The 16,440-nt window shown below is 37.1% G+C and overlaps 1 protein-coding gene across 1 annotated transcript in view; it reads right to left on the bottom strand.

Moving 5' to 3' along the window:
- Window positions 1-16,440, bottom strand: part of LOC306886642 (MAM domain-containing glycosylphosphatidylinositol anchor protein 2-like) — a gene marked incomplete at both ends in the record, with an annotated part of 162,396 nt that overhangs the window by 93,173 nt on the left and 52,783 nt on the right. Inside the window, 2 exons of the mRNA XM_079443931.1 lie at window positions 2,884-3,080; window positions 6,833-7,007. Coding sequence (XP_079300057.1) covers window positions 2,884-3,080; window positions 6,833-7,007 — 372 coding nt within the window. The remainder of the gene's footprint in view (window positions 1-2,883; window positions 3,081-6,832; window positions 7,008-16,440) is intronic.

Below are 16,440 nucleotides of genomic sequence, written 5' to 3' on the forward strand. Positions count from 1 at the left end.
CTTATTCGCAATCACAAAAGTACATTATTTGCGTGTGTTTTAGTTTAAAGCCTTGCCGGTTAAACATTTCATTCGCGTGCTGCTCTGACGTGCGCATCAGAGCGCGTACACTAAAGCGTGCGTACGTTACACTAAAGGCCGGTCAAACAGCACATGATTACTTGGTTATCTTAGTTATCATCTGATTGCGCTAATACTGTCAAAAACACACAAGGTTTACATATAAACACAGTTAGTTTTGTCTAAAGTGAAAGTAAACAGAGAAAGGGACAGAACTAAACATGCTGCCGATTTTCATTAAAGGGATAGTTCACCCAAAAATAAAAATTCTGTCATTATTTACTCACTGCCATGTTGTACCAAACCTGTATAAATTTTTATTCTTGTCCTGAACAAGAATAAAAATGAATACATTCTTCAAAATAATTTGTATGCTTAACAGAAGAAAGAAACTGAAAGAAACTTCAGATTTAAAACAACTTGAGTGTGAGTAAATGATAACAATTTTCATTTATGGGTGAACTATAAATGTTAATAAAATAAAACACAAAGAGAGAAATAACTCCCAGCTCCTGACTGAAGAACTTTAATACAGTTGCTAAAGTTCAGCAGTAATAAAATAACTTGAAATTTTCAACAACTTTTCACATCATATCTTTTTGTACCAAATAGTATCGATAAGTACCGGTATCGATAAGCAGTATTGATATCGGTATCGGTATCGGTAAAATGTAAACGATACCCATCCCTAGTCAAATTGTATTTTAAAGATTGATTAAATTATTGAGTGTAGAAAAAGTTAACATTACATACAAAATGAATAGAGTCAGTTTTAGGTCATTTAGTATGATCAACTTAAAAAACTAAAATATTAAACATGCTTAAAAATACTCAAATTTAGTGGTAAAGGTCCAACTAAGGCTGCTGAACATGCTCAGTTTGATCAGTAAAGATGCACTTAAAAAAATAACTTTACTTAGTGGTTATAAAATAAAATAGATACATGCTATCATTGCTCAGAAATCAAAAACTGATCTTCTCTATACATAAAATACTATTCGAAACACATCCAACAAGCCAAAGGAGAGAGGAAAAAAAATATAGCCATATCCAATTAATCTGACTTTATCTGAGCTTTTTTGTGCTTTAAAAGACTTCTGCTAATTTGCTCATTTTGGTCTTGTATCCCCTCCGGTTACTGGAGCTTTATAGAGTAATCTTACTCAATTTGAACGTCTTGAGAATTTCATTTTACAATACAGCATTGGTTTTTAATTGGTGGTTAGCGACCCAAAAAAATTGTCGCAGATCTATACTGATCACAAACAGCATGGAATACAATACTAAATACAAATAATTAAATGCAACTGACCATATAATGGTGCGTGGTTAGGACGATGAAATAAATAAGGGTATATTTTAAAGCCAAACCAGTTAAGAACCAGTTGATTACATGCTTAAGCGGCTCACTTCTATCTTATAATAAGTAACTTATTTTTGTACCATCTTTACATGAGGTCAATTTCTACAAAAACAGGCATTTTAAAGTCCATCAGTTAAAAATAGTGGCACTGCTTGATACCCAAATCTTCTGAAGATACTTAGCTTTTGATCTGCTTTTTAACCTGAGACATTGACAGAAAGATGCAGTGCATTAGTTTCATATTCATAGTTCTGAAGAGACTGAAAGATAAAGAAGGCTCTATTGAAAATAACATGCAGAATCTCCTTTAAGTGCACAGACTAATGTTGCGTGATTGATTCTCTGTAGGGAATAAGAAGAGTGAAACAGGTCCTGAAATACCCTGTCTTATGACTAATTACCAGGATGGATCCACTCTGGGCCAATCACTGTGCCATATCGGATGTGACAAAGCTGTGTTTTGAAAGCAGCCTTTTTTTTTTTTAACTGTCAGATGATGTGCGTCCTCCTGGACCAGATAACAATCAAATGTCAAACCGATGCTCCCTCTTTTTCTCTCCTGATAGCCTCAACATCTTTCATGCAAGAGCAATTAAGTTCATCAAATGTTTTCAAGCAACTCAGGCTTTCATATTCTCTCATTTTAAAGTTAAGTGTTAAATGTCAATATTGATGCACACTGTATATTTTACAATGGCCAACTAATCTAACCAGAATTTAAAGTAGTTTGTATTTGTTATAATTTAATTTAATTAATGCCATATATTTAATTCAAAAACAACAATATAGTGATATATATGGGTACTGTTATATAAAATAATTCATACTCTCTTCAGTTGTTGTCATACTCCTAGCTTATATTGACCATTTTAACACTATTGATGCAGTTATGTTACCATTCAAAAGGTTGGAGTTTGTAAGATTTTTTCATGCTTTTAAAATATGTGTTTTATGCTCTTTTTTTAAAACCAAGATTGCATTTATTTAAATATAACTACAGAAAAAACAGTAATATTTTTTTATATTATATTGTGGAAATAACTGTTTTCTATTTTACAATATTTTAAATAATTTTTAATTTTTTTCCTGTGTTGCCAAGGCTGAATTTTCAGCAGTCATTATTTCAGTGTCACATGATCCTTCAGAAATTATTCTAACATGCTGATTTTGCTGCTCAATAAACATTTCTTATTATCAATATTGAAAACTGCTGATCAAAATTTTGTGGAATATATTTGTAATGAAGAGAAAGGTCAAAAGATCAGCATTTAAAATAAATCTTTTTAAATATTATACATTTCTGTCACGTTTGATTAATTTAATGCATCCTTGCTGAAAAGAAGAAATAGACTGCTTTAAATGAAATCTACTGACCTTAAACTTTTAAATGGTAGTATATATGCACACATATACTATAAATTGACATTACTGCTTTGAATACGTCTGAGATAACGTCTTACCTGCGTGAAGAAAGGCTCATAGATCTCCACACCCTTGTCCGAACCTTGAGACAAGAACTCCCTCCCCCGTCTCCAGCTGTACCGCACCGGAGGGTTTGAATTGGCAGCACACCGTAGGAACACTGTCCTCTCATAGTAGAACTGCTCCTTTGTCTCTCCTATACTCTGATGGACCGTCACAATGGGGTCATCTAAATCTGAAATGTAAACGGATGGGTCGGTCACACTGATTTAACATTGCTCAAATTGCCCTGAAAAATAGCCATGAGAGTGGTACACAGCAATAGCCATCGAGAACCCTAGCTAGGTATATTTAAAAAAGGTTTTAATATACACAGGCATGTAGGACAGAAGTATGGAAATATACCATAGTACATTATTAAGCAACATCAACAACGTGCATGTTAAATTCATTATATAATAATTTATAAATTCATAAATTAACAGTAGTTGGTGCATTATGAACAAATATTATTATTAGTCAAATTAAATAATAGAATAATTTCTAATTTAATATTAGCCTACGTCAATAAATACTGTAAAAACTTTCTTTATTGTTTGTTTTTGCATTAACTAATGTTAACACAATGAATCACACTGTAAAGTGTTACCTGAAATATCTGTATTCATTTTTAAAGATCCAAACAGCATTCATCTCGTCATTTTCATTAAATTTGAGCAACATATTCTGATGAAAGCACAGCCTTGCGATAGCATCAAACTATTTTTGTTTATTATTTTAGTGCCGTTTGGAAAAATCTATAAATGTAAACACTTTGAAAACAGCAGTAAGTGGCTGCAGAAACATACAAGCGTTAACAGCAAATATAATGTCTAAAATGATGGACCACTCAGGTGCCTGTATTTTGGCACTTGAATCGTGAGTATTTTTACAACCGTAATTTTTTTCAAGAGCCATAATAATTATCATAGAGTGCTTCAACGAGGAGCCATGTGCTTTTACATACTGCCCTCAAAGCACAAACCTTCCTCGACTCTCGGCTATAAATAAACCAAACCTTTCAAAATCTTTCTTTCTCCTGTTTGAAATGATTAATCAATCTGCTCAGTAACTATTTGACTGACAGCATTGGTAATACTTTCCAGCACGCCAGGTGATATTTTTAATACTTTCACAAAACAAAGTCATACAGGTTTGGGTGAGTTAATGACGACAGAAAATGGTCTCTTTTATTGGAAAAAGGTCACTGATTTATTTACGATGCAAGGTTTAAGTTGACCACTTTGGGACGAATATGAACCTGAATGCAATCAATATCACTACTGTACTCGATCCATCTCGAGTACTTTAATGACTAGTGAGTGCTGCCACACTCAGAGACAACGCGGGCACTCCAAATCGAAGCACTCAGTTGTTTATCGGCAGTATGTTGGCTGTTCTTTATCAATGACATGTGTCTAGGCTTTGATCACTGCATCAGGAGTAGCATGTCTCTGATCGATAAAAGCGAGTGCCCACCAGCGAATAGTCCACCATGAAGCTGGAATAAAAATGACAAGCTGAGGCCTGTTCTCTAATTCAAGGGTAATGACTTGCTCCTCATCGTCTCCCCACGGCAATGCTGCCTGCCATCGTCCATCGCTCCTCCTATTCATCTCTCTGTGCTACCGTAAATCACTTTACAACATCTATGGCTCCTCCGTGTCTGTAGGGAACAGAGGCAACACACAACTCATTTTTTGACAGGTCGTGATAGCTTTTGATGGTTCCGATACCAGAGGAGTAAACCTTTGAAACTTGGAAAAATTCGGGAGCTAGCTTACTGACACTGATGTCTCTTTGAAGAATAATCCTCATTTTCATTTCACTCATTCATTAAATCTCTCATTTTACGCATTTTGTCACCTATTCAAAGGCTTGAATTTGATTTCAACAAAGTCTATGGTTGCCAGACCGGGCCTTCAACGAAAAGTGCCTTTAAGTCGATAATGAGGCCATGTGGCATCTTCAAGAAAATAAAAGTGTTCACGGAATTAAAATGATGATGTGTGTGAGTGCAAAACTCTTTGAAAGAGACCTAGATGAGATATGCTCTTATGATGAGTCATATAAAAAAAATACGACTGTCTGGCTTTTGATGATCTAAGAATGTGCTAGACAAGAAATACATGAAATAACACATGCTCCATTATAGCCCAGATATCGCAAGTCCGACAATATCAGAGTTAATTCATTTCACTAAAGTGGTAATGAAACATAGGCAGAGTTAATGGTTTCCATAAATCACTAGTATGATGAGACACCTCAATGTATTCTTTGATATATTTTAAGCCTGTGGTTGTAAAGATTTAGAATTTTTTTGAAAAGAAGTCTCTTTTGCTTAAGGGATGCATGTATTTGATCAAAAATATTGTGAAATATTATTTTCATTTAAAAGAGCCGTTTTCTATTTGAACATATTTGAAAACTGTCATTTATTTCTGTGATGGCAAAGCTGCATTTTCAGAATCATTACTCCAGTCTTTAGTGTCATGCGATCCTTCAGAAATCATTATAATAGGTTGATTTGGTGCTCAAAATTTTTTTTTATTATTAATGATGAAAAAAGTTTTAAATGGTAGCAGAAAAATGTGCTGCTTAATATTTTTTGGATCTTTGATTAATAGAAAGTTAAGCAAACAGTTAATAACAGTTAATAACAAACAGCATTTATTTGAAATAGAGATATTTTGTAACATTATAAATGCATTTACTGTCCCTTTAAATAAATTTCATGCATCAAATATTAATTTATAAAAGAAATAATGACAAAATGTAAAAAAAAATGTATCTGGTAAAATTTCACATATATAACAATGAAAACTTTAGCTGTTGCAGATAGCATAAGTACGTAATACTATACAGAAAGTGCCTTGTGGGTACAACGTTGAAGGATTTAAATTTATATTATTAGTAAATGTCCTAATACAGTATTTTGTTTCCTTGAGAACTGCCTTGTGTCATTGCCCAGTCATTAACACATTTTGCTATTGTGTCTGTATCATTAAATGACACCATAAATGGGTAAAATATTTTCTAAGCAGTTATTTAGCAGATGCTTTTATTCAAAGTGACTTACAGTACACTTATTTCAGGGACATTCATTGCTGAAGGGCACAAAGGTTGTGGCTAATGGCTATCTCCTTAAGAGGCTGAGATTTAGTCACTATAACACCCTGTTATGTTAGTGAATATTGTGCTAAAGTAGGCATGTAAAAATATGCTTGGAATGTAGCAGCTAGTGAGAGACGCATTAACGCTTAGAAAACGTTCTGGCACATTATAAACAATGCTGGAAGGTCATCCAGCCATGATAAATTATTTAGATTACTGTGCCTAACATTTATTCTTTTTTTCAGAGAAATGGGTTTGAATAATGGGCGCTTGTAATAGCTTAACAAACAAAAGGATTAAAAAAATCCCCAGTTTTTTTGACTGTATTTTTTTTTCAGAATCATGAAAAAAGGAAAGAGAAATGCAAATTTAAAAATGAATGTTCTTTCGGCAAGCTTGTACAATGAAAACAATAAAAGTACTCGATTAATAATCCAAATAATCATTATTATGCTCAATTATATAATACATAACTTTTAGAATAAATATATAATTTTAATAAAGCAGTTGTTGCAATGCTACAATCAAAAGTTTCTGTTTCATTTTCTTTGTTGGTTTATAAAATTGAAGTTACAGCATAAAAGCAACAGTGAACCCAGAAGGTACTACAGCAAAGACTTCTGCTTATAAGTGTGTTTCCAGCTGATTATCCATGATTCGTAACCTGAGGATTTAAGTGAAGTGTTGAATCAAGGTTGAGTATACGCCTCAAAAGCTAAAAGAGAGATGCAGGCACAGTCAGCAAAGGCTAATACCAAGCTATCGTTGACTTGCAAGAGTGTGTGTCAAGTGTGTGTTTTTTTTGCCAACAGGCGGATGAGCTTGTTAACTCACAGTAGACATCCACTCGGATGGATTTGATGGCAGGAGTGCCGAGGCCGTTCTCAGCCTTACAGTAATAGCGGCCGCCCTGGAGCCTCTGGATGCGGGTTATGCGCAGTGTCTCGTTGAATACGCTGGAGTCCTGGAAGCGGTCAGTAGCACTTCCTGCTGTCTTGGTCCATCGTATCTGACACGGGACAAAGAGAGAGAAACAAAAATCACATCAGCTCAGAAAGAAACTCATCAGGTAAGTGTCTTAAAACGAACCTACTGCCTTCCTTAGAGCACATGAATTGGGTAAAAAAAAAACAAGATAATAATGAAATCATTGTTTCAATAACATATTAAATATGACAACAATGATAGCATAGATTTACATTACATTTACGCATTTAGTAGACGCTTTTATCCAAAGCGACTTACATTGCATTCAAGTTACAGTTTTAACATTTTTATCAGCTCTTGCTTTCCCTGGGAATCGAACCCATGACCTTGGCGTTGCTAGTGCCATGCTCTACTATTTGAGCTACAGGAAAGCCATCCTGTATGTATATTTACATTCATGATATTGTTATTTTAGTGTAATGTACTGTTATAGTGTTTATTAATATTTAGAATCATCTTCATTTTTGTTTAATTATAGCAATTCTGCTATGTACATTTGTAATTTTATTAGCTTTTTTAAAATTTTCATTTAGCTTTACTTTTTTTTATCTTGCACAGCAAATTTAGCACATTTCAAATGAAACAACAGGATATGCAACAAGACTGAAAGAAAAAAAAGGTACTTTGCCATTGCATATTTTCTCCTCAACACTATATGAAATCGCTTGGGGCAGCGATGTATCTAATACAGAAGAATCCTTTCCAGTTCATGTCACAAGTTTTGTCATACCACTGTGTAATGAGTCTAATATTGAACAATAGCAACTAAATGTGCTATTGAAAATGTTTCAGTGACTTTCTAATCGTGATGCTACTGTTTACAGGTTTTGACTTGGAAATGAGCAAATACTCTACCACATATCTGATCTCCAGATCAATACATGGCATAAGCTCTATTTGGACGGTAATTATTTCTCAGCAGGATGTCTGTAAAACAAAATCTGCATGTCATGAATTTGGATCGCAATTAATTCACAGAGGACGGAGGTCTTCTGTGATTTTACAGTCTGAAAGTTTCTCACATGGTCTACACGATTTGCCTCTAAATTATGTTTTTTCTTAGTCACTCCACATAATAACATGCATAAACTACAGGTTTATTCAACAAAATATATTCATATTAATGCCCAGTTTTACCAGTTAACATGATTTGCCTGTTATTATGTTCTTTCTTTGTCACCCCACATAATAACATGTATATTCTACAGGTTTATATATTAAAGCATATTCACAATAATTGCCCATTTGAACAATTTACACAATCTGCCTCTAACTTATTTTTTAGTCACTCCACATATTTATAGATCAAAATAATTTTATATTAATGCCCAATTTTACAATTTTACATGATTTGTCTCTAAATTGTTTTTTTTCTTTCTTTTTCTTCCACATAATAATGGTCCATTATAACAGTTTACACAATTTATCTTAGTCACTGTGGTGGGGAGGTGACCAATTTAGTTTTTTTATTTATCGGTACACTTCTCTAATACTAGTCCCCATTATCAAAATAAGCAAATGCTTTTCACAACACATAGCATCAAACAGTACGGTTACAGCACATAGAGGTGGCCTAAAAAAATATTTTCAAAACTATTTTTCTATTGATTCATTCTTGCAAACTGTTTGATTTGAAAATTGAATTAAATTCGCACACAAACCTGGAGCTCAACTGCAAACAGCATGAAATTCAGCACAGCATTTTCTCCCGAGACGTGGAAGAAAAACACCAAGATTTTTGATTCGGACAGCAATTAAATCACTGACTACCACCTGTAAATGTTGAAATTACATACGTTCCCCGAAGGGAAATATATTTATAGCCTGACTACAGAATATTTATCAAAACAGTAAATATGTTTAATATACTGTATAAATAGCATTTTTTAAAACAACGTGATCCCAAACAATTATTGCCTTACTTAACTGCCTCATTAAAATTTTATATGACAAACAAACACTTTTCATGATAAACAAACAAATAATGTGCATCTCAAATAGCAATTCACTTTTTTAATACCAACACACATACACGCAGACACACACACAAATACAGTGTAAGTCAGAAGAAAGCATGGAGAGACGAGGGAAAAGACGCTGCACACGAAGCTCAGCCTGGCATAGAGAGAGGGAGAGAGATTCTGTAGCTCCCTCTGTGTACTTGTCTGCCAACCAGCCAGACAAGTGGAGCAAATTGCCCATTCAGGCCTGGCTTGGCCTTACGTCCTGAGTGAGACTTACTGTGTAGATGACCTACATTACAACAGAACCTCCCTTTATCATCCTTGCTGCTCAAGAACCTCAGAGGCGGGAGCAACTCAGCTTGAGTCCAGCTACAAAGATCAAAGCTCCGCCTTCCTCTTGCAAGCAGCAACTTCTTCCTCACCCCAACTATTAGCCCCTCTCCTACTAATTGAAAGCATTTTCAGCTTCGCAATTTCAAAAGACCAAGCGCTGCTTTCGCCTAAGCCTTGGTTTTCTTCTCGCGAACGTCTATGAAGAAAAAAACCCTGACGGTTTGGAGCCCAACAGAGTCGTAACCTTTGGAAGTGGCAGAATGAAATCCATTTCATGCTTTGCTGAGGATGGAGGGCGGGCAGATTTGTTTACACACGTATTGGATGTTGGTTAGGAATAACGGTGTATTGGAACTCACTGGGCTTAGATACGCTGGCTTTCTTTGTGAGCTCGAACAGGAAATAAGGCAGCTAAAGAAAAGTGCTTAGCCCTGTATGTCTGCATGCATTTAGGGTGGGCTATAGCTGACAGCGCACAAATAGGAATTCCTACTTTCAGAGGTGAGAAAGTGGAACTGAATAATCGCTTGTGCATTATGTGACAGCAATTCAGTGTAATACGTAAGAAAAGATGACCCACTCGAATCCTTAAGACTTGTTGTACTTTAACTTCCTTCATTTAATGTATGCATTCAAGACTTTGGGACTGTGTGGAATAAAAAAGTAGCACATAAATCAAAAACCTGTTTTATTATTTATTTCTGAGTTAGTAGAGATCATGACTCAAGCGATATGTAGGGGGTTGAAAAAGTGAAAACAATTTGATGGCAGCCCACTGCCTTCACAACCAAAGTGCCTCCATAAATAGTCATAAAACAGTGGAAATGACAGCCCTCCAGACCTCAAGCCATATAATACAGGGGAAATATTGTTTCCGAGTAAAGGAGGGAAGGGAAATTTTCACATTATAGTTATTGAAACTAGGGTTTCACTTTAAAGGGCTAGTTTAACGCTAAATTAAATTTCTGTCCTCATTTACTCACTCTCATGTTGTGCCAAACCTGTATGACTTTATTATAAGGAGCACAAATGAAGATATTTTGAAAAATGTGACCCAGAACCACAAAACCAGTCTTAACTAGCACGGTTATATTTGTAGCAATAGCCAAAAATACATTGTACACTCTTAAAAATAAAGGTGCTTAAAAAGGTTCTTCACAGCGATGCCACAGAAGAACCATTTTTGGTTCCACAAAGAACCATTCGGTCAAAGGTTCTTTAAAGAACCATCTCTTTCTTACCTTTTTATAATCTGAAGAACCTTCTTTCGCCGTAAATAACCTTTTGTGAAACAGAAAGGTTCTTCAGATGTTTAAGGTTCCTTATGGAACCATTTAGACAAAAAGGTTCTTCTATGGGATCGTGAAGAACCTTTATTTGGGTCAAAATGATCGATTTTAATTTTATGCCAAAAATCATTAGGATGTTAATTTAAGATCATGTTCCATGAAGATATTTAGTAAATTTCCTACTGTAAACATATCAAAACTTAATTTTAGTAATGATTAGTAATATGCATTGCTAAGAAATTCATTTGGACAGCTTTAAAGGCGATTTTCTCAATATTTAGATTTTTTGGCACCCTCCGATTCCAGATTTTCAAATAGTTGTATCTCGGCCAAATATTGAATCAATGAAAAGCTTATTTATTCAGCTTTCATGGGATATAGGAATCTCAATTTCTAAAAATTGTCCCTTATGACTGGTTTTATGATCCAGGGTCACAAATGTCTAAGTATTGTTTTTGGTTCATACAATGGAAGTCAATGGGGTCCAATGTATGTGTTTTGGACTCCAATGACTTTGATTATATAGACAAAAACAGTCAAAACATTTTTGAAATATCTGTGGAACACAAAAGAAGATATTTTGAAGAATATTTCAGTTGTTTTTGCCCATACAGCCAATGGGGTCCACAAGATTCAAGCTCCAAAAATGGAAAATCCCAAAATTTAATTCATACAACTAAAGTGATACAACTACTTTGTATGATGATAATACCTAATTTTAAGTGGATATTCACTCCCAAATCAGATCAAATCAAATCACTGATCAACTAATGAATACAAATCCCAAATTAAATATGGCAACACGCCAATAACATCAAACCCAAATGGACCCCACTGACAAAAACAGCTAAAAAAAAATGCATCAAATATCTTTTTTGTGTTCCACAAAAATAAATAAATAAATAACTATAAAAGGTACTAATTTCTTAAGTATTACAAACATCTTAAGCTTATCCTTAAGCTCATAAATTTGTCAAGTCTGAGATTTCTGCCCCTGCCAGCATTAAGTGGATCAGTGCCACAGAGTGCCTGAGCCAGAACACTGATGGGAGTTCTGTGACGACGGGCCCAGTGTGTCAAATGCAGACAGAATGCGCCCATAAAGAGCGCTATATATAGCCTCCAGCCCCCTCAGTCTATCATAAAGCAGCCCTGGGCGTATCTTTCTCTGGCCCACTCACTGTCTGTGGGATCTATGGGAACTGGTTCAGTAATGGCAGGACTGAAAGATTTGGTGAAACCTTGGATGTTTTGAGATTTCATGCTAATTACCAATTAATATGCTTCGCTGCAAGGTAAGAAATCTATCTAAGCTGACCCTGGTGCTAATTTGACTAAGAGGAAGATTCTGGAATGGAGCCATAAATTAAACTGTGGTAATTAAGGCACACGGTGAGAGTGTTTGGTCACAATTTGCAGTACTAGACTAAGGACAACAAAATACTTTAGTTGTCATATATGGTTATGTACCATTTTGAATTCAGTGTTTTCAATAAAAATGTTCTAAAATAAAAAATAAATAAAAAAAAACATTATTTCTATGGTGTAAATATCTGTGTAACAGAACCCAAAGGCAGCTTTAAATTTAAACAAGATGACAGGAAAGATTCTGTGATGTCACTAGAACCATGATAAAAATAGCCTTTAAATTTGCAGAATATGCTATACTGGGATATACAGTAATTCTGAATGAACGTCAACAGAGAAAGACATTTATGGGTCCAGATGGTGTAGTTACGGCATCAAACAGCAGGGGCTAAAGAGCACATGCTAAACAGTTAGTCTTTGGACCAGTATATACGTATACACATGCTTTGACTGGGATGATAAAACATGAAAAAATGTTTGTCTGTTCCTACCAATTACACATGATGGTCGTTGACACGCCATCCATTTCAGAACAACTGTTAGATTTTGTGTTTGTACTGTATCATAGAAATAAGCTGTGCCGGTAGCGAGTACGCTTTGTAATTTTAGATAATACATGTTACTGTAGTACATTTTCCAACAACCTACTGCATTATGTGATACCCTCTGCTTCGGATAGGTCTGGAAATAATCATATTTCATGTTTACTGACATTAACTTCTAAAAAGCAGAAATGGCAAGACTGCCTTAAAGTGGAAAAGAGTAGATAATTCATTAAAAATCTTTCCTTATTTACACTCAAGGTAAGTGAGTCAGCAAAAGCCGGAGATGAGATCAGAAGCGGCACAAGTTCATTTATTCAAAATGAGGCTGCCAGCAAAAATCTTCCTATCTTTTTACAATGAAGACTGAGAGGCAACAGTAGTACAGAACATTCAAAATCCATTAGGGTTTTCACAGCCAAAAAAATGCCCTCTGCATGCACCAACACAACTCAACACGTGCTCGCTTAAACAATTAAAACACCAAACTGCCTGAATATCAGTCATCAAACATACAATTTATAAGCATAAAATGATCCATAAATTTTACTTTGCTTTAATTTGATAGTGGTTCTGTTTGATGTTGGACATAAAACAGACAAACCAGCCCTAAACAGCACAGAGTAAATGTGGATATATATATAAAAGGTTAGATTTGTGTAAGAGTTTTGAATGGGGGATCAAAAGGGTTAACATTGCAGATTTATTTTTAAACTTTTTGGTCAATAATTCTGACCACATACAAAATGCATGTTATTTTTTATTTAGTACTGACCTGAATAAGATTTCACATAAAAGATGTTTACATATAGTCCACAAGAGAAAATAATAGTTGAATTTATAAAAATTACCCTGTTCAAAAGTTTACATATGGTTTTTAATACCGTGTGGTTACCTGGATGATCCACAGCTGTTTTTGTGTGTGTGTGTGTGTTTGTTTGTTTGTTTTGTTTATGATAGTTGTTCACGAGTCCCTTGTTTGTTCTGAACAGTTAAAGTGCCAGCTGTTCTTCTTCAAAAAAAAAAAATCCTTCAGGTCTCACAATTCTTTGTTTTCAAGCATCTTTTGCATATTTGAACCCTTTCCAACAATGACTGTATGATCTTTTCATACTGAGGACAACTGAGGTACTTACATGCAACTGTTACAAAAAGTTCAAATGCTCACCGACACTCCAGAAAGAAACACGATGCATTAAGACCTGGGAGGACTTTGAACATCAGGGTAAATTAAAATTATTTTGTCTTACATGTAAGTATCTTCTGTAGCTTCTGAAGGGCAGTACTAAATGAAAAACAAATGATATTTAGGCAAAATAAAATAAAATGTACACATCTTTATTTAGTTCAAAAGTTTACACCCCTGGCTCTTAATGCATCATTTTTTTTCCCTTTTGGAGCATCAGTGAGCATTTGAACTTTTTGTAATAGTTGTGTACGAGTCCCTCAGTTGTCCTTAGTGTGAAAAGATGCATCTCAAAATCATGCAGTCATTGTAAAGGGTTAAAATATGGAAAAGTCAGACGCCATAATCTGTGGGACCTAAAAGATTTCTCTGAAGTACAGCAGGCAGTTTAACTGTTCAGGACAAACAAGGGACTCGTTAACAACTACCACTAAACAAAAACAACAACAAAAATAGCTGTGGATCATCCAGGTAATAACACAGAATTAAGAATCAAGACTATGTAACTTTTGAATGGTGTAATTTTTATAAATTCAACTATTTTCAGTTGTTGACTTATGTTAAAGTTATTTATGTGAAATATCTTATTCAGGTCACTACTAAATAAAAAATAACATGCATTTTGTATGATCCCTCTTATATTTGGATTTTGGTAAAATAATTAACATTTTGCAAATACTGCTGTCAGTCCTGTGTTCTGTCTTGTCTTGTGGTTTTCTGTCTCGTGCTCCCCTTGACTTAGTTTTCCCTCTTGTATGCCCATATGTGTTTTTTCCTGTTCCTGTCTTTATTTTTTTTCATTATCAGTTGATTATGTCCCACCTGTGTTTGTTAATTATCTCGTTTAGTTGGATTATTTAAGCCCTGTGTTTCCCTGAGTCTAGTGTCCAGTATTAACGTCGATGTCTTGTTCCTGTGTGTCTCTGCCCAACCTCGTTTACCCTGTTTTGGATGTTTTTTGATTAAAGACTGTACTCTGTTGATCCACTCGTACTGCGTCGTGATAAAGACCCATATGGAAAAATCCTTTTTTCTCCTGAACTGAAGCCTTATTCAATCACGCAGTCAAACTGCACGACTATTGGTTCGTGCAGTGTGTAAAAAACGAACCAATGGGTCGGCAGCGGAGCTGCAAGAGTCTATGACGACGAAGCCTGCCAGAATGGGCGGAGCCATCTGGCTATATAAGCGGCCGTTTCGCCATAGGATCCTCCGATTTCTTCTCCTTCAGCGACGATGACTTTGTCTCCGCTGATCCCAGAAGCCTACTCGCCGTTGACACGCCTCGCAACTGGAACTAGCGACCTCAAATCTGCTCGGCTGATCTGCAGCCTTTTCCTTGCATTCCAGCATCGCAGCAGTTCGGTCCTGTTCGCTGCCGCCATCCTGTGATCCACAACTCTATCTAAAAGAGGCAGCGTTTTTGCAAATGCCGCGCCTTTACTGCGGTTCGTGCAGGTCTCCCCTGCACGCTGATGGCCACAGCGAGTGCGTTTCCTGCCTGGGGAAATTACATGTGGAAGCCGCGCTCAGGGGAACGGATTGTTCTCACTGTGAGAACATCAGTTTCGCCTCTCTGCGCTCGCAGATAGCTTTCTTTTCAGAGAGCGACTCCGCCCCTTGCGCCCTCCTGTTTTCTTCCTCCCAGGGACCTGTGAGGAAAAAACAGTGGGGCCGAGGATCTCACGTCGGCTCAGGGCCGCCCACCCGTCCAAACCATGCAGGATCACTTCAGCGCTCACTGGACGCTCCTGCGCTTCAGCCGGACAGGCGGCTTTGGCGCTTCACTCTATGACGGTCCTCCAGGTCTACCAGGCCAAACTCCTCTCTGCCATGGACGAGTCTGAGCCTGATCCTGCGACTCTCAGGGAGCTGAGAAGTGCAACAGACCTGGCTCTGCGCGCCACCAATACCACCGCTCAGGCGATAGGGAGGTCCATGGCCAACCTGGTGGTGCTCGAGCACAACCTGTGGCTCACGCTGACGGAAATCAAGGACGCAGGCAAGGTCCCCTTCCTTGATGCCCCGATTTCCCCCAACGGCCTATTTGGACCTGCGGTCGAAGGGATTGCTGAACGCTTCACGGAGGCACAGAAGTCGTCACAGGCCATGCGACACGTCCTGCCAAAGCGCTCCAGCTCTGCAGCTGCTTCTAGTCACCCTAAGCCTACGCTGACTCAGCAGCCCGTGAAGCCTGCACCTGCCGCCCCCGCCCCTCAGCCAGCCAAGGCTCAGCAGACGCGAGGTTGTTCCCGCTCAGTCAGACGCCACCCCTTTCTTAAGCGCCAGGGCCCCCGACCTAAGCTAGCGTTGGACCCGACGCCTCCGGCGTCTTCCTGATCTGCAGGACAAGAAGAGGAGAGGGCCAAGTCCCGCCACGGCCGGACTGCCCACCAAACAGCCTCTCTTAAACCTCTTTTCACCCCATTCATCTCCGGGTGCAGAGGGAAATGTGTTTGTTGCAAATACAGGGCCCATACAAGCACCCAAGCAACCGCCCGCTGTGATAGTGGGAAAAATAAAACACAAACATTCTCAAAAAGAGAGCAAATTTCCTCTTCCGTTCCTCACAAGTGCCCTGCCCCCGTGCAGCCGGTCACTCGAGTTTATCCAACCCTTTGCCACGAGCCATCCCCCGGAGTGACAGAGTGGGTTCATGGGGATAATAAAATGAGGTTATTCACTCCAATTCGCTCGAAGACCCTCGCGTTTCAGCGGCGTGGTCAGTCGTGGTCAGCGGCGACCTCAGTGCAAAGCGAGAACGCCCACGTTC

The sequence above is a fragment of the Barbus barbus genome (assembly GCF_936440315.1).
Source record: "Barbus barbus genome assembly, chromosome: 20".
Lineage (NCBI taxonomy): Eukaryota > Metazoa > Chordata > Actinopteri > Cypriniformes > Cyprinidae > Barbus > Barbus barbus.